The sequence below is a fragment of the Nansenia antarctica genome (assembly GCF_963989245.1).
Source record: "Nansenia antarctica genome assembly, chromosome: 1".
Classification (NCBI taxonomy): Eukaryota; Metazoa; Chordata; class Actinopteri; order Argentiniformes; family Microstomatidae; genus Nansenia; species Nansenia antarctica.
The window spans coordinates 65,893,893-65,916,893 of record NC_137674.1 but is presented as its reverse complement, the minus strand read 5'-3'; the positions used below and the strand labels follow the sequence as shown (position 1 = coordinate 65,916,893).

General features: G+C 43.0%; 1 protein-coding gene across 1 annotated transcript in view; it reads left to right on the top strand.

Moving 5' to 3' along the window:
• Positions 1 to 23,001, top strand: part of LOC308152186 (hydroperoxide isomerase ALOXE3-like) — a gene marked incomplete at both ends in the record, with an annotated part of 37,511 nt that overhangs the window by 12,034 nt on the left and 2,476 nt on the right. The window contains 4 exons of the mRNA XM_080525107.1: positions 2,611 to 2,781; positions 2,911 to 3,076; positions 8,464 to 8,604; positions 8,759 to 9,021. Coding sequence (XP_080381233.1) covers positions 2,611 to 2,781; positions 2,911 to 3,076; positions 8,464 to 8,604; positions 8,759 to 9,021 — 741 coding nt within the window. The remainder of the gene's footprint in view (positions 1 to 2,610; positions 2,782 to 2,910; positions 3,077 to 8,463; positions 8,605 to 8,758; positions 9,022 to 23,001) is intronic.

Genomic DNA, 23,001 nt, shown 5'->3' with positions numbered 1-23,001 from the left:
AAGAAGGATCTGCCTGTCTAGTTGATGATGTTACTGCTGATGGCAGCAGCAAAATGTATTCTGAAGTGTACAGGAACATCTTGTCTGCTGGAGTACAAGCAAATAATTAATTGGATGGCGCTCCATCGTACAGTAAGATAATGACCCAAAACAGGGCCAAAAGTGGAAGATTCTTGACTGTTACGTTTATGCTAAAGTTTCAATGTGTATGATGGTGTTGGACCCAGGTGGGGTGCAGCTCAGAGTAACGGAGAGCGAAACGAGAGTAATAAAGTTTCTCTTTACTTGAGATAACAGCGCATAATCAAAACATGGCATGGGCACAGGTCAAAAGTAAAGGTGAGCAATAAAGGGCTCCAAACAGCGAGTAAACAATAACGTCAATACGAAACCAAACTTGCGACTCAGTTTGAAAACAAAGGAGAGCAAAACCAGGCTCCGTAAACTATAACAGCAAGTGGCTACGAAAAACAAGATAAACAAACAAACTATAGAAAGTCAAGGTACCTGAGTTAACGCAACAGGCAGTATTAGTCCTCCGGGGCCCTGTTCCTACAACCCTGATTAAATCTGATCCAGGTTTAAATCAGATCCGGGCGCTAATTTCAGCTTGCGTTCCGTTCCATCAATGTGGCTCAAATAATTTGCTGCTTGGTTGCTATGCAACCAATCCTTCTGAACAAACCTGGTAGCGACGAGGTTTACAGGCTGGTTTAGGTAATACGTGCGTCAGAAATTTCTCCACAGGTGGAAACTACATCCCGAACGACAGTTCCGTCAAGTGTCTTTTAGGAAATATTAGTTCCCACTTTTTACGAGATAGATAGATAGTTTGGTTGTGTGATAGATAGATAATTTGATATTTTGAAAGTGTGATCGATAGATAGATAGATAGATAGATAGTTTGATTGTGTGATAGATAACTTGATATTTTGAAAGTGTGATAGATAAAAAAGTGTAATTTAAAAAATAATAATAATAGGTATGTCTATCAACTTGCATTGCCATCATCACAGTGGTGTATTTGGCGCAGGGGTTTAGGCAGCCAGCTAGAGGTCCGAAGGTTGCCGGTTCGATACTTGATTTAATTTAATGTTGTTGTTTTTTTCATTTAACCGAAGCCTTCATGCAAATCGATTTACAATAACATTGAAAAAATGTCTGTCTAAGTGAATCATTTATCCATCAGTAATCATAAGAAAAAATGATCTATGCCAATTCCAGGGTCCAGTTAGAAGAACATAATTTACTAGTCAGAAAGGCTTCAAACACCATTGTAATCGTGTCAGTTCGTGTTAGCCTACACCATCATTTTATAGCCAAACTTTTTTAGATGAGATTTTAGATTAGATTCAGACAACGAAATGCAGTAAAAAAGTGTGTCAGAAGAGGGATTTGAACCACTGTCTTAAAATGACAAATTAATACTATGGCAGCGGTAAATACAACTATGTCGTCTGACAAAATGACTGTATGTAGTCTGCTGCTGATATCACCACAGTAGTAAATATTCATTTATTAAAATATGAACATATAACAATAACTGGGGCTAGTATGTCCTACGCATTTAATCGGTCAGCAATTTCTTGCCAAACCATTTTCCTCGCCTTGTTAATTGCGGCAGCATTGCACTGTTTTACATCTTATTTTTCATCTTCATAAAGATCAATAAGTAGACCACTGCGCAATAAGTGGGACCGCTGCGCAGGCTAGTATCTTCATTTCGACAGTTCGACTCTCTGGGCTCTTTATGTCTGCGTGCACGCGCCCAAATCGAGTATTTCCAAACCGGTGTTCTGTGAACACTGATGACACAAGGCTGATCCTCATTCGAGGAATCACTTGAGGCTTGAATCCCAATCACGAGTTGCCTGAACAAGGCTTTTATTTTAATCGCCGATATATATAGCCCCCTGGACAGGTTGTACAAAGTCTATTAGATATAGGCTATTCCAATGACAGGCAAATAATTCTCACCACGTATACAAGTATGAACGACTGACAAGGGAACAGGGAAATGGGACACACCTGTAGGCACATACAAACACACACAGGTGACAATCATCAGGTAATTAGTCCAGAGACAGTAATGCTCCACATCGCCAGCAGGAGGCATCGGGGAGTCGTCAATACTGACTCCCCTTGTAACACTTGACTGTCCAAGACAGTCAATCTTCAGATTTAAATCCAATTGAACATGCATTTCATTTTCTGAAGAGGGAACTTAAGGCATGGCAGAGCATCACCAGAGAATATACCCAGCGTCAACAATGGGGTCAATGGGTCACAGACGTCAGGAAGTTATTGCATGCGAAGGATTGTTGACCAAATACTAACCATGAGTGCTTTATTTGGACCTTATATGATTTTTTACAATATTTTTGGAGTATGTTTCAAAAGTGTTAATAGAATTAAAGCTGAAAATCTCTAATCTGACCCCACAGTAACTGTTTGATTTAAAATCCAAACTGTTGGAGTACAGGGTTAAAAGAAGACAAATGCTTCCTCTTTCCAATACTTATGGAGGGCAGTATATTAGATTCCCCATGATCAGCAATATATTGATCGTGTTACCATTGCCTTTTACATTACTGTCTCTCTCTTTTCTAGTTTGACTATGGCAGTTGGATACCCAACAACCCCTTAAGTCTATACAAAGCTCCTCCAACCACTAAGGGGAGCACTAGTATGGAAACCATTTTGGAGACACTGCCAAACATCGGTGTCTCAACCAACCTCATCGCCTCTGGATGGCTGCTTAGCAAGCAATTCTCAGACTTTGTAAGTTTGTTATAGCCAATGTTCCTCTTTTTTATCCAACATGGGTCCATCTACATGCATGGTGAGTTTATTTCCTTACAAATGCTAATGTTATGATGAAATCAGCCATGTTTGTTTTACCTTCCTCAGATTCCTCTCGGTACATACCCTGATGAATACTTTGATGAGCCTGCCCCCAAGCTGATGATTAAGACATTTCAAGCAGAGTTATCACTCCTCAGCAAGTTCATCATAGAGAGGAACACCAAGCTTGCACTGCCATATACCTACCTGAACCCCGCAACTATGGAGAACAGTGTGGCCATTGAGCTTGGGAGAATGGTTGGAAATGTGTCTGTTTGCCCCTCACAGTCACAAATCTTTGAATTTTTGTTGAGTACTCTTTTATGTTAAGCCTGTGGCATGAAACAAAAAAAACTTAGTATAAAACTTTCTGTATATCTTTACTGTAAACCGTTTCTATTATCTATTCTCTTTCGATTTATATGAAGAAAAAAAAATCTGTTTCTGATTGTTCAGTGTCCCCAGTTAAAGGGTTTACTGTTACTATTATTAGGGGGGGTTGTGGAGTTCAGACAGTTCTTAAAACTTAGTTTAGTAAAAAAGAAAAAGAGAGTGTATGTCAATATAATGTTGTATTAAATAATTTATTCCGATATAAACCACGATCAATTCAAGTCTTCTAATCCGAATACAGATGTTGTGGAAAGCAAAAAAAAAAAAAGGCCTTCCCCCGACCTGCAATGCAATCTGGGGGGTTATGTGGCAGGCGTCCATATATGATCTGTGTCTAAATTATAGGGTTTAAATATCCTACAAAGTGATCAGATATATGACCAATTACATAATCAGATAGTAAAGTAACGTAATCACTATACTAAGTATTGATTGTTTACTAACCAGTATAGTGTTTTTACTAATCAGTTTTTACAACAAAGTAACCATAATCAAAGTAATCAAATATGTCTAACAAAATGTACTTAAGAATGAATAATGTTGAAATCAAATGTATTGTTTAATGTTAATGGGATTTTGGGGGTTTTCTTAATTACTGTGTGCATGAAATATGTCTTCTTAATTTGGAGTATGTATTAAATGTTGACTAATGTTGAAATGTCACCAAGACTTGTACAGAACTAGACTCGTGAGCAGAGGTTAGTTGAGGACAATGCTGTTTAGCTGAGGTTAACGGAGGACAGTTGTTCACTAGAACTACAAATATGGTGAGGGTTTCAAGTCCTAAGTACTACAAATTAGAAATAACTACAAATCAAAAGCCCCAAGCCTATCAGAGCTGAGAGGGAAGGTACTGAGTTTCCAGACTAAGATAGTATAAAAAGAGATGTCAGAGGCATCTCAACAGGTTTTCCAACTCCGGGGAGGCATTGTTGAGACCTAGGATCAGGTCTAGCCCAGTCAGGGCAGGGTCTTGGTTGGCGAGGTTTTCAATGAGCCAAAGTCCTCTCAGGGAAATTCGGACCAGGAATCCCCCAGCCTATAAGTAGACTCCCTCGGCTACCTTGAGACTTAGCCCTCACTCTATCACCACTTGACATCGGCCATAGGTGTTAGTAGTTGGGACTTTGGCAAGAGGCTTGCTGGAGGTAGAGGTAACCGCTTCACTTGGAAGGGGAAGCGCGAGTCAAGGGCACAGCGTTGCTCCGAAGCCACAGTGTTGGGCTGAGGGAGGAACCGAGAGTGTTGGGTGGATGTATGTTGGCACTGTTCTGGGCCTCTCTAAATGTAGTATTAGTTCAGACAGAGTAGGAAGAGCGGTACGGTTTTATTCTATTTCATTTTATTTTCACTTACATTATCTGTCTGATTAATTTGCTAAGCTGTAACCCTTTAAAAGCTATTAATAAAGACATAACCTGCATTTAAAGAGAGTCTAGTTCTCAGTACCCCCCCCCAAGAAAAAGGCATTATTAAACAATCTGACAAGCAGTTTTAAACGCACTCAACCCGAATCTGGCGACAGTGGCAAGCCCATGGGCTCCAGGCCCGTAGCCAGCCTGGTGGAAGGGTTGGGTCTTTTTTCACAACCTGAGGGGTTGTGGACCATCTGAAAACATATAAGGCCTAGATCGATCTTGGTCAATGGTGTAGTGGAGGGTATCCACCACCATTTTGAAGGCATGCTTTGTGGTCAGTGCATGCTAATTTTAAACAGTCAACAACAAAGTCATGCACAAAAAAAAAAAATATATAATTTACTTAGTAAATGGAGAACATAGTATGTATTGGTGAAGAGATGTTCAACAGCGTGAGCTGTCAGATAAAATGCTGGCTGTGTTATCCAGACTGTAGGAGGAGATACTTAGCACTCAAAATGCTTACAGTAATAATATGTAGCCTAGATGACGTACAGCAAGACACTCTTTTACCTACAGCATAACCACTGAACCGGATAATAATTATATCATGGTGATCATATGATAATTAGAATAACTGAACGTTTTCTTCTCAAATGTAATTTTATTAATTAAAATAAAATACATGCCATCCTATTACAGTACAGCATTATAATTTGAGAAATGCCTTTTGCCAGCTGTGTTTTATTTTATTCAAATTCTGTATGTATAGGTTTTCTGGGTTACGACGAGTGTTTGTTTTGCTATTGTAGCTCGACAGCGCTAGAATCTTAAAAATTGCTATCTATACAGAGCTCTATTGAGAAAGCATTTTTAAATAAATTAATAGCTTGTAGTGACCGCTCATTAGCGAGCAAAGTATTCTTAATTCACGGCGTTCCAGCCTTATACAAAGCATTGTTATATGTTTGTGTTTACTCAATCACCCAGGCTGCTTAGCGGGTGATATGACGGGATATAAGTGGGAAAGAGATGAATGAATGTGGTTGTTGTCAGTACGTATGCAGAGAGTGAGAATAAAGCGCACATGATTGTTTTTCTACCGGCAAAACGACTACATCGTCCAGTTATTGCCGTCACTCCTACATTGGTGACCCTGAATTTCTCTCGAACGTTTTCGGAGATCATTGAACATGACAACAAAAAAAGAGTTTTGGGAACAAAATGCCATAGCATGGTTTGCACAAGCTGAAGCTCAATTCGCCCTCAGGGATGTTACCGTGGATAATACCAAATACTACTACGTGGTAGCAGCTCTTACCAATTCAACGGCAGCGAGAGTGGTGAGTCTTATTGAAAACCCACCGGCACAGAACACATATGTTACCTTGAAGGCACACCTCATAGATACGTTTTGTCTGTCTGAATCTGAACGTGCACGCCAGCTCCTCTCTCTCCCTGGGCTCGGTGACACAAAACCCTCTGAACTGATGGACCACATGCTAGCTCTGCTGGGCGACCATCAGCCGTGTTTTCTTTTTAAAGAGCTTTTTCTGCAACAGTTGCCAGACCAGGTTCGTTTTTCTATGGCTAATTCAATCACTACAGACATTCGGCATGTGGCGGGAAAGGACAACCCCGTAGCTGACTGCCTCTCTCGTGCCACTATCGGGGCTGTCCATCTCGGCATCGACTACGCCCGTATGGCTGCGGATCAGGCTTCGGACCCAGACATCCAGGAATGCAGGACTAAAGTTTCTGGCCTCCAGTTGGCGGACATCCCCTTCAGCGACGACTGCACGGAGCTGCTTTGTGACGTGTCCATGGAGCAGCCGCGCCCAGTGGTTCCACATGCTTGGAGACGGCAAGTTTTCGAGGTCATACATAGCCTCTCACACCCAGGCAGAAAACCTTCGCAGCGCCTGATTGCAGCGAAATTCGTCTGACCCAGGATGAAGGTTGACATTGGTGGGTGGGTCAGGACCTGCGTGCCATGCCAACGGGCAAAGGTCCATCGTCATGTTAAGGCCCCGCTGGAGCGGTTCACGGTCCCTGAAAGACGCTTCGACCACGTCAACATTGATCTGGTGGGTCCCCTTCCCGCCTCCAGGGGGTACACTCACCTTCTGACGATGGTGGACAGAACCACCCGTTGGCCAGAGGCCGTCCCACTGACGGAGACTACCACAGTTGAGGTGGCCCGCGCATTCATCGGCACCTGGGTCGCCCGGTTTGGGGTCCCCTCAGACCTGTCCTCTGATCGGGGGGCCCAGTTCACTTCTGGCTTATGGACTTCCATTACTCAGCAGCTGGGTGTCTCCCTCCACCGCACTACGGCTTATCACCCACAGGCTAATGGCCTGTGTGAACGTTTTCACCGGTCCATGAAGGCTGCTCTTAAAGCCGATCTCCGTGGCGGCGGCTGGGTCGACAGGCTTCCTTGGGTGATGCTGGGACTCCGTACTGCACCTAAAGAGGACCTTCTTTCATCCTCTGCTGAGCTGGTGTACGGCCAACCCCTCCGGGTTCCGGGGGATTTCCTCCCTTGTGCTACGGTCCCCTGGTCAGCACCAGAACAGCGAAGTGCTCTGCTGGACAAGGCCAAGTCGTTCCGGCCGATCCCTACCTCATGCCACGGCGTTCCTAAGGTACGTGTCCCGCCTGATCTGAAGGCAGCGGGGTATGTCTTCATCCGCCAAGACGCCCATCGAGCCCCCCTGCAACCGCCCTATGATGGTCCCTACCGGGTCGTGGAGACAGGCGACAAATTCTTTATTATCGACATGGGGGGTAGTAAGGAACGCATCTCGGTGGATCGCCTTAAGCCAGCTCATCTGGACTTGGACCGTCCCGTCGAGGTGGCCCTCCCGCCCCGCCGCGGTCGCCCCCCTGTTAAAACAGCCCCGACCCTAGCTCCTGCAGACCCCCTGCCCTGCCTTCCGAGGCCGGCCAAACGTTCGCCTGTGGTTTTTCCCCTGCCTCGGTCTCCTGTGCCTGCTCAAGGGCGCCAGAGTCGCTTTGGGCGAGTTATCAGAGTCCCTGACCGTTTTTTGGGGCCGGTTCTTGTGAATTCTGGGGGGACGTGTGTAGTGACCGCTCGTTAGCGAGCAAAGTATTCATAATTCATGGCGTTCCAGCCTTATACAAAGCATTGTTATATGTTTGTGTTTACTCAATCACCCAGGCTGCTTAGCGGGTGATATGACGGGATATAAGTGGGACAGAGATGAATGAATGTGGTTGTTGTCAGTACGTATGCAGAGAGTGAGAATAAAGCGCACATGATTGTTTTTCTACCGGCAAAACGACTACATCGTCCAGTTATTGCCGTCACTCCTACAAGCTTTCCTATCCTATATAACATCGGGACCTTGTTCCTCCGAATCCGACGCCGGGAGGCTGAGTCGGGATTACCAGCGTTATTAGCTAGCTACCGCGGCTAACCAGCTAGACACCTTTACACTTTTTAAACAGGCTTTTTTCTATCGGGATACCTCCCCGAACTACTAACAACCTTATATACTCTTATACCACATATCTCTGTAATACTCCTAGCTCACCATAATCAAATTGTTTTTCCATAATCAAATTGTTTTTCTCTCTCTGCAAATAACACCACTTTTCTCTTTCATGGCCTACCAGCGCTGCCTGGAGCTTAGCTACCAGGTTGAGGAGATGAAGGGACGAATCTCGAATCTACACCAGATCAGACAAGGGGAGTCGCTTCTTAGTTCACTTTTTGACACATTACATAAAACAATAATTACAGACATAGAAAGCACACAAACCACAACATCAACATCAAAGCCTCCACCTCCACCTGTAAGCCCAATCCCAGGTGAAACTCACTCTGTCCCTACATCACCAGGGACTTGGACCACCATCAGGAAGAGGAGTCGTACCATCAACTCCCCTGGCACCAACCCCCATGAGGCCCTCCTGCTGCGGAACAGCTACGAGGCGCTGCAGAGCCACCAGTCCACACCGAAGCCGAAGAGAGCCAGGGCCTGCACCCCCCCCCCCCCCCTCTCTCTCTCCCCCTCTCCCACCCTGTGTCCCCTACAGGTCCATCACACCGCCAGCCGAGGAAACTACGCTTCATGTCTCCTCCCCGCCCCCCCTCCGCTCTTCTCCCCCCCCCACCCCCCCTGTGCTTGTAATAGGCTCGTCCATGGTACGCCATGTTGCAGTCCCGAAGGCCAGAAACCTCTGCATCCCAGGTGCCAAGGTGAAGGACGTCGCCGCGGTCGTCCGGATGATGGTGGAAGAAGACCCCCAGGCCACCTCCGTCATCGTCCACGTGGGTGCCAACGACATCGGACGGGAGAGGTCGGAGGAGCTGAAGGACGACTTCCGAGCCCTCATCACCACCGTCAAAGATATAGGTAAGACCTGCATCATCTCGGGCCCCTTCCCCGAGTCCCAGGTATGGCGACACCAAATACAGTAGAATTCGAAGTCTTCACCTTTGGCTACAGGGATACTGCTGTCGTATGCAAATCCCATTTATAGACAATTTCACCACGTTCTTTAACCGTAGTGAGCTGTTTGCGAGAGATAGGTTTCACCCAAACAGGTATGGTGCCCGCCTGCTGTCCATGTCCATGGACCTCGCTGTCCAGCCCTGGACCTGGCCGGTGCCCTGTCGACGCTGATGTGGGATGAGTCCGATCCATTCCTCTAACACCAAACATGCCATCCAGACTATTGTCTCCCATCGGACTCCCACCACCACAAATAAGGTAATACATGGCGCAAATTTGAGAAACGTATTACCCATTTCATTAAGTATTCCCTCGAGTCAGTCCCAGTGTCAAAATGACATCTCCATGGCAATTTTGAATATCAGGTCCCTATCGAACAAAAAAACATTTATCATAAATGAGCTCATTTGTGATAGAAAACTCGACTGTATGCTACTCACAGAAACCTGGCTAGATGCAAATGGAGCAGCAGCCCTTATTGAGGCATCTCCCCCCAACTACAGTTTTTTCCAATCAATCAGAAATGGAAAAAAGGGGGAGGAACAGCTACCATAGCTTCAAATAACCTAAACTGCAGGAGCATATCCTTTGATATATTCTCCTCCTTTGAATATCATGCCACAGTTATGGCATGCCAACCACCTATTCTAACGGTAACTGTATACAGGCCGCCGAAACCAGCCCCTACCTTCCTACCTGACTTCTCTGAGTTCCTATCCATTATCCATCCCAACTATGATAGGATTATTATCACTGGTGATTTTAACTTTCATGTTGATAATGAGGCTGACTTGAGGGCTAGGAATTTTATTGACCTCTTGAAATCTATGGATTTTATCCAACATGTCAATGAACCCACTCACAATCATGGCCATACCCTTGATCTTGTGATTACAAAGGGTCTTGAGGTCTCAATATCAGGTATCAGCGACCTGGCCCTCTCTGACCATTTCTGTATTTTCTTTACCATTGTAACACGTAAAGCTGAAAGCAATGCTGAACGTGTTGTTAAAAAACGTTATCTTACCCCTGCAGTGGCTGAGAATTTCAAAGCTTTAATGAACAGTAATCACACAACTCCCACGTTATGTGAAAACGACTTAGTAATTACCTTTAACAATAAAGTAAAGATGGCCCTAGACTCCCTGGCACCTACCAAACTAAAAAAGGTTGGAGCCAAGAGGAGAGCACCATGGCGAAACAGTGAAATAAATCTCCTAAAGAGAACATGTAGGAAAGCTGAGCGCAGATGGAGAAAGAGCAAATTACAGATTGATCAGAATATTTTTAAAGAACATCTATCTGCCTTTAACTTGGCAATGCGAAATGCTAGGAAAAATCACTTCTCAAATATAATATCTACAAACAAGAATAACCCCAGGGTCTTGTTCTCGACAATTGATTGCCTTGTAAACCCTGCTCCTAGAACTCTAGACGGCGCAGCCTCTGTCACCAAATGCGAGGAATTTGCAGCCCACTTCAGGGATAAGATAACAAATATTAGAATGTGTATTACTCAGGAAAGACTAGGTTTGTGTAACACTATAGATCCGCCACCACAGAACATGACTATGAGCATGTTCACCATGATTAGTACGGAAACATTAGGTAAAATTGTGTCACAGCTTAAACCGTCTACGTGTCCTCTTGACCCTATTCCTACCACCTTTTTTAAGGACATTTTTGAATCTGTGTCTGATGACATACTAGGCATTGTAAATCACTCCCTACTTAAAGGGATATTTCCAGCGGCGCTTAAAACTGCCCTGGTTAGACCCACCCTGAAGAAAAGTAACCTAGATCCTTCTGATCCAAAAAACTGTAGACCAATATCCAATCTCACTTTTCTAAGCAAAATTTTAGAAAAGGCAGCGTACAAACAGCTTCATGAATTTTTAGTCTTAAATAATAGGTATGACCCACTTCAGTCAGGTTTCCGATCATACCACAGCACAGAAACCGCTTTGCTTAAGGTAACTAATGACCTTAGGATAAATGCAGACTCAAAAAAACTCTCGATTCTTGTACTCTTAGACTTGAGTGCAGCCTTTGATACGGTAGACCATTCCATACTTATTGAGAGACTTGAAAACTGGGTTGGCCTCTCAGGTCCGGTCTTAAACTGGTTCAAGACTTACCTGGCTGACCGAGACTACTTTGTAGCCCTTGGTGACCATAAGTCAAAAAATTATAGCACAACCTGTGGAGTTCCCCAGGGGTCCATTTTAGGACCGTTGCTTTTTAGCCTATACATGCTACCCCTCAGTTCTGTTATCAAGAAGCATAGCGTTAACTACCACAACTATGCTGACGACACTCAGCTTTATATCTCAGTAACTCCCAACGACTACAAGATGATCGACCACCTGATAGATTGTATTGCCGATATTAATATTTGGATGACACAAAACTTTCTCCAACTCAATCAAGAAAAAACAGAGGTATTGATCATTGGCGAGAAAACTGGGAGAGAGAAATTATCTGCACACTTGAAAACACTAGCTCTTAACACTAAGTGTCAGGCTAGGAATCTTGGTGTCATAATTGACCCAGATCTAAATTTTGAAACTCATATTAATAATACTATTAAAACATCCTTCTACCATCTAAGAAACATCACTAAGGTACAATCATTTCTCTCCCAGGCAGACACTGAAAAAATTATGCATGCGTTTGTTACTAGTAGGCTAGATTACTGTAATGCTCTCCTGACAGGTCTCCCCAAAAAAATGATTAAGACTAGAAATGGTTCAAAATGCTGCTGCTCGTGGCCTTACTAGGACCAAACGAAGAGCGCACATCACACCTGTCTTGAGATCACTACACTGGCTCCCTGTCAGTCATAGAATAGACTTTAAGATCCTTTTACTAGTCTACAAATCACTCCACTGTGATGCACCCAATTACATGGTGGACATGCTCATAAGATACACACCAGCTAGACCCCTACGGTCTAGTGGCACGGAACTTTTAATAGTGCCAGAGGCTAGGGAGAGGCTAAGGGAGACATTGGACATTATAGAACTAGGATCACTAGGCCATTACACCATACTCGTGTTTTGAGATTTGTGTTGACAGGAAAATGGACCCGGGTGCTGATGAGGCACTGTCAGCTCCCAGTAGCACCTAGAGCAGTATTGGAACCGGTACAAGGGTGTACCAGGACCACCATCAGGTTGTATTGCTGTCATCTTTATTGTCTTTATTGTGTTGTTGCATCATAACTGTGCTTAAGATTCTCTTTTTGCAGGACCTGTGACCATGCTGGATGCAGAACGATGCAGATATAACACTAAATTTATGGACAGTGTGTACGCCGATAATATGCAAGGAATTTTTCCTGGATACATGGTGTACAGGTTTTTGCCCTTGCTTGCTTGCTTTGTACCGGTGGTCCTTGGCCTCCCCTTGGGGCCCCCCGGGTGCCTGGTCTGTTCCGCCGCCGGGCACCTGCTTGGCCGTCCTTGTGCGGGGCCTCTTGGGTCTGTGCTTGCTTGGCTGGGCCGGGTGTGCTGGTGGTGGGGCGGGCTGGGTGCGTGGGGCTGCGGGGGCTCCCTGGGGGGGTGTGTGGGGGCCCACCGCTGGGTACTGGTAGGCAAACTGGCTAGTAGTCGCTCTATGTGTAGAGGGCTGCAAGGGAATTTTTCCTGGCTACATAGTGTACAGGTTTTTACTTTTGCCTGCTCGCGGCTCTGTCAGTATTGATTGATTGATTGACTGATTGACTGAACATTTTCATTGTGTGAAGCGCATTGAGTTGCATCTTGTAAGAAATGCGCTATACAAATAAAATTTGATTTGATTTGATTTGATGTAATAATTAATTAATGTGTATAATTTATTAATATGTAGCGCTTTGAGATTGCTTTGCAATGAATATCGCATTATAAATTAAATACATTTTTAGACCTCTATTTTGACTACATACAGTATATGTAGGTATGTGCAATATTTCTAGCGTATATATGTACAGTTTGACCTACTGCAGATTTTGTACTGCCATGAAAACTTCAATAAACAAAGTTGTGAAAAAAATAAATATATATACAGTATATATATATAATTAGCTTTAATTAAGCAATATCACATGAGAGGGAGTGCGTTATACTGAATATCAGCACGCTGTGATTATGTGACCTACGATCTACCCAATCTACCCAATCTACCCGATCTCTACAATCTACCCTTTCAGAAATCATGAATTATTATTATTATTATTATTATTATTATTATTATTGTTGTTTAGCTATTTAAACGTGTCAGCCCTGCAACAACCCCACTGACCGATGACAGGTAGGTAATGACAGGTAGTGTAATGGGGGAGTGGTTGTCTTGAGGGAGTGATTAGGGTGGAGTTAACCAGCTATTGTTCCCACCCATTACCTCTGTGAAAAACGTCTCTGAAGACTTTGAGACTTCATGGGCCCTATTATGCACTTCATCAATAAGACGAGGCGGTAGATCTAAACTTAAGACGTGGAGGCGTGGTCAAGGCCACTTTGCTATTATGCGTGCTGTAGTGGGCGCCTAAAACCCGGCGCTAAGCAAAGAAATTAGTCATGGGTGTGTTTTGGCCGTCTTCTCAATCAACCCAATCAGCGTGCCAGGTGCCATTCCCTTTAAGAACCGGCTGCGTTGAGTCATTAGCGCTATGCTATTATGGAAGTCCTGAGAAGGAGGTCAGCGCGCTTCTCTGCAGAAGAAAGTAACACGCTCGTGCATGAGGTCAATACTGCCTGACGGGTGAAGCGCAGCTCATACAAGCATTGCTGCTCTGTAAACAGAATAAAAGAATATATATATAGGCTATATTATACATATTTTAATAATAGGCTATAATATAATTGTAATTGCAATATATTATAGCATTATTAACAGTTGGATCACCAATTGAAAGCGCTAAAATGCTTAGATCACGAATCCAGGATTGATTTGAGATTTCAGCCCGAGGTAACAAAGTCGTTGCCGGTATATGCGCTCGGCGCGCCGTCTTCGTCTATCATAATTCCTTCATAGGATATATTCCATTGTTCTCTCTCTCTGGCTTAACATTTGCCAGTGGTGGCATTTATACTGTGACCGTAATTGACGTCTTGCCGTGGAGCTGTCTTGCCGTGGAGCTGTCATGCCAAAACCTGCCGCTTGCCAAAAGCTGCCGGGGGTGCGGCCAGGGCTGGACTGGCCATCTGGCATACCGGGCATTTGCCCGGTGGGCCGCGGTAGTTTTGGGCCGAGCCGACCGGCAAAAAAAAGAAAGAAAAAAAGAAGCTTTTTTATTTTATTTATTTTATTTTTTTACCAGCCGGCCCGGCCGAAAGCTACCATCGAACGGCCCATAAATCGAAAGCTACCATTGAACGGCCCATAAATCAGGGACAGCGGCCCATTGGCCAATTTTCTATACAGACACTGGGCTGGCCCAATCAACAGAGAGAAGGGGGGGGGGGGGTCAGGGGTCACGCACGCACTCAACACCAGACCTCCGTCTCAGTTTCGCGGTAGTTTTGGGCCGAGCCGGCCGGCAAAATAAATTTAGTTAGCCTGGATAGTTACTAGATAGATACTGAGAGAGATGGAACGCAAAAGCACACTAAAACGGAAGGGAGGGTGGGAAAAACTTAGGGAGAAAAACAAGAAGAAACTCGAGGCAGATGCTGCCAAATGTGTAAACATTAGGGACATGTTTGCTGCACCCTCAAGTTTACCAGAGCAGCAACAGGTTGAAGAGGAGGCTAGCAGGGAGGAGCGGGAGCAGGGTACAGATACAGAGGATAGAGAGGATACAGAAGAAGCGGGGCCGAGTCAGCCTGTAACCGTTGACCCGGTAAGGAAAATATAGGTAGCTGTGTAGGGGTGTAACGGATCGCCCCCCACGGTTCGGCACGCATGTGTACCGCGGATCAATTGCAAAATGTAACCAAGTAATAATATTACTTAATATTAGTTAATATCCCTTGTAAATCACAATGTAGAGTTGCCATGAAAAGATAGACGCGACAGTTGTGTGCTTTGTTTTACTCTAAAGCGCAATGATAGGTTGATAATGGAGAAAAAAAATCTAGAACAACAAGGCTGCGTTCGTAAATTCGCTCTGGAATCTGATCACTGAGTACACTGGTCTACTTGCACTGGTACCATTGCTTACTGTATGTAGTCGTCTTTGTAGTGGTTTGGGGGAATACTACAGTTTGTCATATGACTGTACAGCACAGTATATAAGACGAGTATATAAGGCAAGTATTTTTGTGCTGGTGGGTGTGGTCCGACCGATTGGGGTGGGCCTGTCTGGGCCAAAAATGCCAGGGCCTAATTTTTGTCCCAGTCCAGCCCTGGGTGCGGCCTAACGCGTCACGACCAGCTGGCACGCGCACGCGTCACGACCAGCTGGCAACTGTGACTCGTCAGTCTAGTGTTTTTGAAACCTCCGTTTTGACAGCCCATTAGCGAAAAGCTGTAATTTGCCTCTACAAGTGTTAATATGTCATTTTATGAAGTTTTAATATGTTTTCAGGAGGGAGTTAGCGATTAGCGATGTTTAGCTTAGCTTAGTTTAACAGAAGTATCTTCACTTTTAACATGACTTCCCGTGGTCGTAGAGGGCTGGTCGACGGCTTAAAATGACCGTGTAGACCTGTAGACCTTATCCAGCTATAGTGTTGTGTTTCTACCCCGGGCATAGCCGGTGTTATTCACGGACAAACACTCCTGTTAGAGTGGTTCTAGTACACTGGACATAGGTAACACATAGAGAGGCTCTATACACTGACATAGGTAACACATAGAGAGGCTCTATACACTGACATAGGTAACACATAGAGAGGCTCTATACACTGACATAGGTAACACATAGAGAGGCTCTATACACTGACATAGGTAACACATAGAGAGGCTCTATACACTGACATAGGTAACACATAGAGAGGCTCTATACACTGACATAGGTAACAACATCTCTTCTAAGCCCAGTTTATTCCGTTCTCTATTGGTTAAGTGCTCCCGGTTTCAAAAGAAAGAAACGGAGGTCTGATCAGCAGATCATTTTCTCATAAAGTTGCAAACGCAACTCAGCAATTCAACTTAATAAAAAAAATGCGCGTTTCGTTCAAGATCCATTAGAGTAGGACATGTACAGTTATGATAACTACAGTCATATGTAACTTTTGGACTAGTATAGTAGTTGATATTGTAATAAAACGTGCCAATGTCAGACGATGAACAAACACACCACGAGTGCACACTGATTCAGAAAACAGAATAAACTTTATATATAAATACACAACACTTCAGGGGGATAACGTTTGCAAAAGAACTGTACAGGTTACAATCAGGTATATAATAATAGTTAGGGAGTAACATATCATTCACAAATTCAACAATAATAGAACAGATAAATACACAGATAGCCCTGCTACGTCCTCCGCGAGGGCCCATTCCCCTGTACATAAGTCCCTGTCCAGCCCTGCTACATCCTCCGTGAGGACCACCTCATGTAAGACATCCACAACAAATACATCTTGTGTGGCGTACTTCACATTGTTAACTGTTAATTCTGAAACACACTGAATTACCTTATCTTCAAAAAACACATCACTAAAATATCGCTTAAGAGCACACCTAAGACTAAGTGGTAAGGAAGTAAATGGTGTGCTAATACTCCTTCCTGGTACTTTTTCAAAATCATCAAAAAAAGTATTTGTTCACCTGGTGAAGGAAGAATATGGTCTTTCTTCTACCAACTACCAAGTTTATTTTAAAAACATTCTTTACTCCAGTTGGTCTTAATAAGATGTCCCTGGAGTACTCTTCTTTATAAGAAGTATGGGGACATATCCTCATATGTTTTGGTTCTGTCCCAAGATCAAACCCTTTTGGCAATCGATCCACGCTCTGGTTGAATCCATACTTAAGCTCAAATTTAGCAAATCTCCTCTTTTGTACCTTTTAGGGGTTGATGCAAATGTAAATATGATTCCTGAACATGGGAAATTGTTTGACACTCTTAGATTTTTGGCCAAAAAGTGTATTTTAATTTTATGGAACACTGATGTAATTCCTACTGAACAGCTATGGTTCACCCAGATAATGTCTGTGTTGCCATTGGAGAGACTTAAATATGACCTGCAGGATAAGGCGGATGTGTTTTCTGAAGTGTGGTCCCCCTTCTTATCTTTTATGGAAGAGAATTCATGACAAATGAGGCTACGTTATTTTGAGACCCACTTTTTTACTTTCCTTTTTTTGGGGGGGTTTACATTTATCTTTTAGATATAGGAACTCTTATATCTACATGGTTGTTGATGGTGGTAATGCCCCCCCCCCTTTCCCTCATTGCACACACTTTTGTTTATTGGCATATGTATTTTTTTGTTTTGTTTTTGTCTCTTGGCTGTTGTTTATTGTCTTTTTGTTTGCTGTTGTGTTTTGTCTTATAATTACTTTATTTTTCATACTTTCTACTTTATGGAGTTAATTGTTTTCCTTTAATGTCTGTCCTTGTTGTGACGTCTAGATGTTTGTTGTTGAAAAACTTAATAATAACAGATATATATATATAATCTGAGGAAAACTCCCAGCATTGTTTTAACTGGTGATGATTGCTCAGTGTCGAGTCTCTAAAAAAAGAGTTATATGAGCTATTTTGCTTGTTTTGGTTAAAACTCTCTAATTGCTGGACTAATTGCAGCTGGCCAATAGCTTTCTTCGGAAGACCAGAAAGGAGACTGTTACAATAGTAACATTATAATAATGTATAACATCATAATCATTTCAGGACATGTGTATGTAACTCTAGAAAATACAAATCTCTATTTCTGTACGAAAGATAGACGCAGACACTCTGCGATAGTTTAATATCAAGACTGTGCCCTAACTTTCTTGGGAATAACAATCAAACACAAGATCGTGGTTCTCTCTCTCTCTCTCTCTCTCTCTCTTTCTCTCTCTCTCTCTCTCTCTCTCTCTCTCACCCACCAACACTTCCTCCTGACCCCCTCCTCCCACATAGTCACGCACTCTTCTCTCTCCCCAGAAACATTCCCATTACAATAAGAGTCTAACAGTATATCAAGTCACAGTAGACATAAGAACGTTGAAGAAACGTCCACGTTTCAAACTCGGAACCTAACATTATTCTGTAACCTGGCACAAGGCTTTGAAATGTCAACAAAGATAATTTTCTTTTAGTTTTTTCCTGGACTATTCACAAAACATACGGGAGATCCGGGGCTATTCACAAAACATTGTGGAGCTTAAATATTATTATTATATTACTGTACATACTTGGCATTCTATTGTAAAAGCTGTATATTAACACTGCTTTCCGAGGTAGATCTGTCCTGTCTTTTGCTGACTGAATATCTGACCAGTAGGTGACAGCAACACACTTTTTATACCAGTGATAGAGTAGTACTACTGCATGTACAGTGGGGGACATAAGTGTTCAACACATGTAATGGATTTTTCACACGTGCAACATTGTTGGGAGTCTGGTGGTGCTCCAGGGCCTTGTGTTCATGCACGGTGATGGAATGCAGAATTGTTATCAATGTTGTGACTATGTTGACAGTATACCCAGTACCTTGTCCGACATTGTTCCAATGTTCCAACATTTATGGAATGCAGACTCCTATTGCTGATGTGTCCATATTGACACTATATAAGAGATGTGTTGTGTGTTTGTGGGCAATTCAGTCTACCTTAAGTGAGCTGTGAAAGACAATTTTCTTTAATAAATATTATACCTAGATTCAAAGCAAGTTCCTATCTCGAGTCTCATTATTAATCCACAACACACACACACAAATGTTTTATTTAATATATTTCCATTGCATTCCAACACTCAAATCTATGAGTGTGCAGATGCTGTTCTTTAACACTCAAATCCATTAAAAAAAAGTGATGTGCAATAAAGGGTAATGACACAGGCTAACTGAAAAATAAGTATTGAACACGCTAACTGAAATGTGTTTAATACTTGGTTTTATCACACAGCACAAAGGCCACAAATGTCACAAGTTTTGAAGGAGCGTGCAATGTCCACCAGAGTGGTTGCCGGTGAATTGAATGTTAATTTCTCTACCATAAGCCGTCTCCAAAGTTGTTTCCAATTCCAATTCCAATTCTCTGAAACGCCATTGGAGAAGGCTTATGGTAGAGAAATTAACATTTAATTCACAGGGTACCGCACCATACGGCACAGCCGGCTCTGATCCAACACTGTTGAAATCCTTCCTTCCTTCTGCCCTTCCTTGCTCCCTAGCCACTACCCCTACCACTTGTATCCATGCAATGTATTTGACAGAGCAACACACTATACTGCACGTTTCTTACATTTTGGTCAGAATGGTTGGTGTGAAAATCATCATTGTATTCTGTAATTCAGATTACACACTGGTGGTAAATGTTATTATTTATTTATTTTTCCCAAGTATTTTTATTCAAAAGTTACACAATACAATATGATTTTCATTTTATTTTTTTTAACCCTTTTACACATTTCTGCCCACCCAACCCCAAACATTTCCTGCAGGGCCCTAAAGTTACATTGGCATAGTAATAACATTAAAAAAGGAAAAAGAAAATAGATTAAAATAAATGTTCACACTGGACAATAATAATGTTGTTGTATCACAGCTGCAACCAGGTAACTACCAAGACAGTACATATAGGATCTACAGAGACAGGTCGTCGCAACATTACATGGACCAACACTAGAGAGGTGACATGTCAGAAGCCTGCATCCCTCAGGTTGGAACTTCAGGGAGAGTCCATCAAAATATGCCAACACAGAGCCCCATGTAGAATAAAATTTGCTTGTGGAACCTCTAATTGTGTATTTAATTTTTTCTAATTTAAGATATAGCATTAGGTCTCTCAGCCATGCTGAGACTGTGGGCGGTTTCGGTGATTTCCAATCAAGCAGTATTCTCCTCCGAGCCAATAGGGAAGCAAAAGACATGCTATTCTTTTGGATGTTAGTCAGTCGATCGCTCTCTGAAACCCCGAAGATGGCAGTCAAGGCATTCGGTCGTACATCAATACCCAGTGCCTCGGACATCATTTTAAAGAAATTTGACCAATATCCAGTCAGTTGAGGACAGGTCCAAAACATATGGGTAAGGTCTGCTGGGGCATTGTGACACCGATCACAAATATCGTTAAGCTCAGGGAATATTTTGGTTAGTCTGTGTTTACTGAAATGGACACGATGAAGAACTTTAAATTGTATAAGTCCAAGTCGGGCACAAGAGGTGCTCCTATTTACTCTGTCTAATGCATTGTTCCATGTTTCATCCGCTATTTGTTGACCAAGTTCTTCCTCCCAGCTTGTTCTAATCTTATGAATTGACTCCTTTAAGGGACATTATGGTGTCATAGAGTCTCGATATATGACCTTTTTGACTGGTGGGAGTATCGAGGATTGTGTCAAGTACAGATAATGGAGGCATGTTAGGGAAGGACGGGCATTGACTTTGGATGAAATGACGGATCTGGAAATAGCGAAAGAGGTTCGAGTTAGGTAGATGGAATTTATTTGAGAGGTCACGAAAGTTTGCAAATATGCCATCTATGTATAGGTCTCCAAATTTTACAAGGCCCACCTGTTGCCAAAGACAAAAAGTTACATCTTGCTTTGCTGGAATAAAGAGGTGGTTGTGACATATTGGACTCTGGATTGAAAAGCTTTGAAGTTTGAAATGTGCTCTAAACTGGGACCATATTCGGAGAGTAGAGACAACAACTGCACTGTTGGTGTATTTAGAGGGAGATAATGGCATCTTAGATGTGACCAGGGCGTGAAGAGAGGACGAGGAACAAGACTTTGCCTCCATCAGGCACCAGCCTGCATCTGAAGAGTGAGTCCAGTGGACGACTTTCTGTATGTTAGCGGCCCAATAATAGAAAAGAAGGTTTGGAAGAGCTAGGCCCCCCATCTGTCTATGCCTCTGAAGTAGTTCTTTGCGGACCCTCTGAGATTTACCACCCCAAATAAAAGATGATATAAGCCTGTCTATAGAATTAAAGAAGGATTTTGGAAGGAACACGGGTAGACATTGGAATAAATATAAGAATCTGGGTAGGGCATTAATTTTGACCGAATTTACTCTGCCTGCCAAGGACAAGTGGAGAGCATCCCATCTCTGAAGGTCGGATTTAAGTTTGTTTACGAGAGGTTCGAAATTATGTTTGTAGAGGCCTGTGAAGTCACGGGTAATATTAACTCCTAAGTATTTAAAACCAACTTTGGATGTTTGAAAGGGCAAGCTACTCTAGGGGATCTGAAGCGCCAAGGCGTTTAACAGGAAGCATTCGCTTTTAGAGAAGTTCAGCTTATATCCAGAGAAGAGGCCAAAACTGGAGAGTAGCTTCGTGATGTCAGGCATACATGACACAGGGTCGGACACATATAATAACAGGTCATCCGCATATAAAGATAGCTTGTGTTCCGAACCCCATCTCTGTATCCCATGCATAAAGGCTGCAGATTTGAGTGCTATTGAGAGGGGTTCAAGTGCCAAGACAAATAACAAAGGGCTCAACGGACAACCTTGCCGTGTTCCCCTTGACAAGGGAAAGTACTGAGAGCGGGTCCCATTTGTGACCACCGATGCCCTAGGGGAGGAGTAAAGCAACTTAATCCAGGAGATATATTTGGGCCCAAAACCAAATCTTTGTAAAACTTCAAACAGATATGTCCACTCGACCCTGTCGAATGCCTTCTCAGCATCCAGTGAGACAACTACTTCTGGTATAGTATCAGACGCAGGGGAGTGTATCACGCCTAAGAGACGACGAATATTCGAATAGGAGTGGCGGCCTTTGATAAAACCAGATTGGTCTGTCGATATTATATCAGGTAGGATGGGGTCTAAGCGGGTAGCCAGAGCCTTCGCTAGTATCTTGGCATCCACATTCAAAAGTGAGATAGGCCTGTAGGAACCACAGTTAGAAGCAACCTTTCCTGGTTTAAGCATAAGTGTAATACATGCCTCTGTAAGTGTTTGTGGTAAGGTTCCTCTGTCCATGGAGTCCTTGTACATGTCTAGAAGCAAAGGGGCCAATTTAGTGGTGAATTTTTTTGTAGAATTCGATTGGATAGCCATCCGGGCCTGGAGCTTTCCCACTCTGCATTCCCCTAATTGATTCAATTATTTCCTGCATTTCCACGGGTCTATCTGCAATTTCTTTTTGAGAGCGATTCATTTGGAGAATATTTAATTTATCAAAAAACTTTAGCATAGGTGAACTGTCAGAAGGTGTTTCAGTAAAAAGTTTTGAAAATGTCATTAATTGCAGTTGGATTAACTATGTGTTCGTTTGAAGTATTTATAATCTCTGATATAAATTGAGTGGCAGACCTGCATTTGAGTTGATGAGCCAGAAGTCGTCCTGCCTTTTCTCCATGTTCGAATACTAAACCTCGTGAACGAAGTAATAGTCTCTCAGCCTGATCAGTAGAAGACAAATTATACTGTGTTTGAAGACCCAATCTTTCTTTGGATATCTCTGGTGAAGGGGATATAGAATATTGTCTGTCCAGTTCAGATATGGAGTTCAGGAGGTTAATCTGTTCATTTTGTTTTGCCTTCTTTAACTGGGCCGAGTATGCTATGATCTCACCTCTAATGACAGCTTTTAGTGTTTCCCATAATAAAGATGGGGAAGTTGAATCATTTTTGTTTGTTTCAAGAAAATTGTCAATTGTCACAGACACTGTCGAACAGAAATATTTGTCTGCAAGTAAGGCTGTATTTAATCTCCATGGTGGGCGTTCTCTTCGGTTAAGCGGGGTACACACATAAGGAATTTCAAAATCTTAACAGAAATCTTATCTGAGACAGACCCCACACATGAAGAAACAAAATCTTGGATTTGAACAGCCTTGATCGTGTTGTGTGTGGTGTGCGCCAATTTCCCCATTT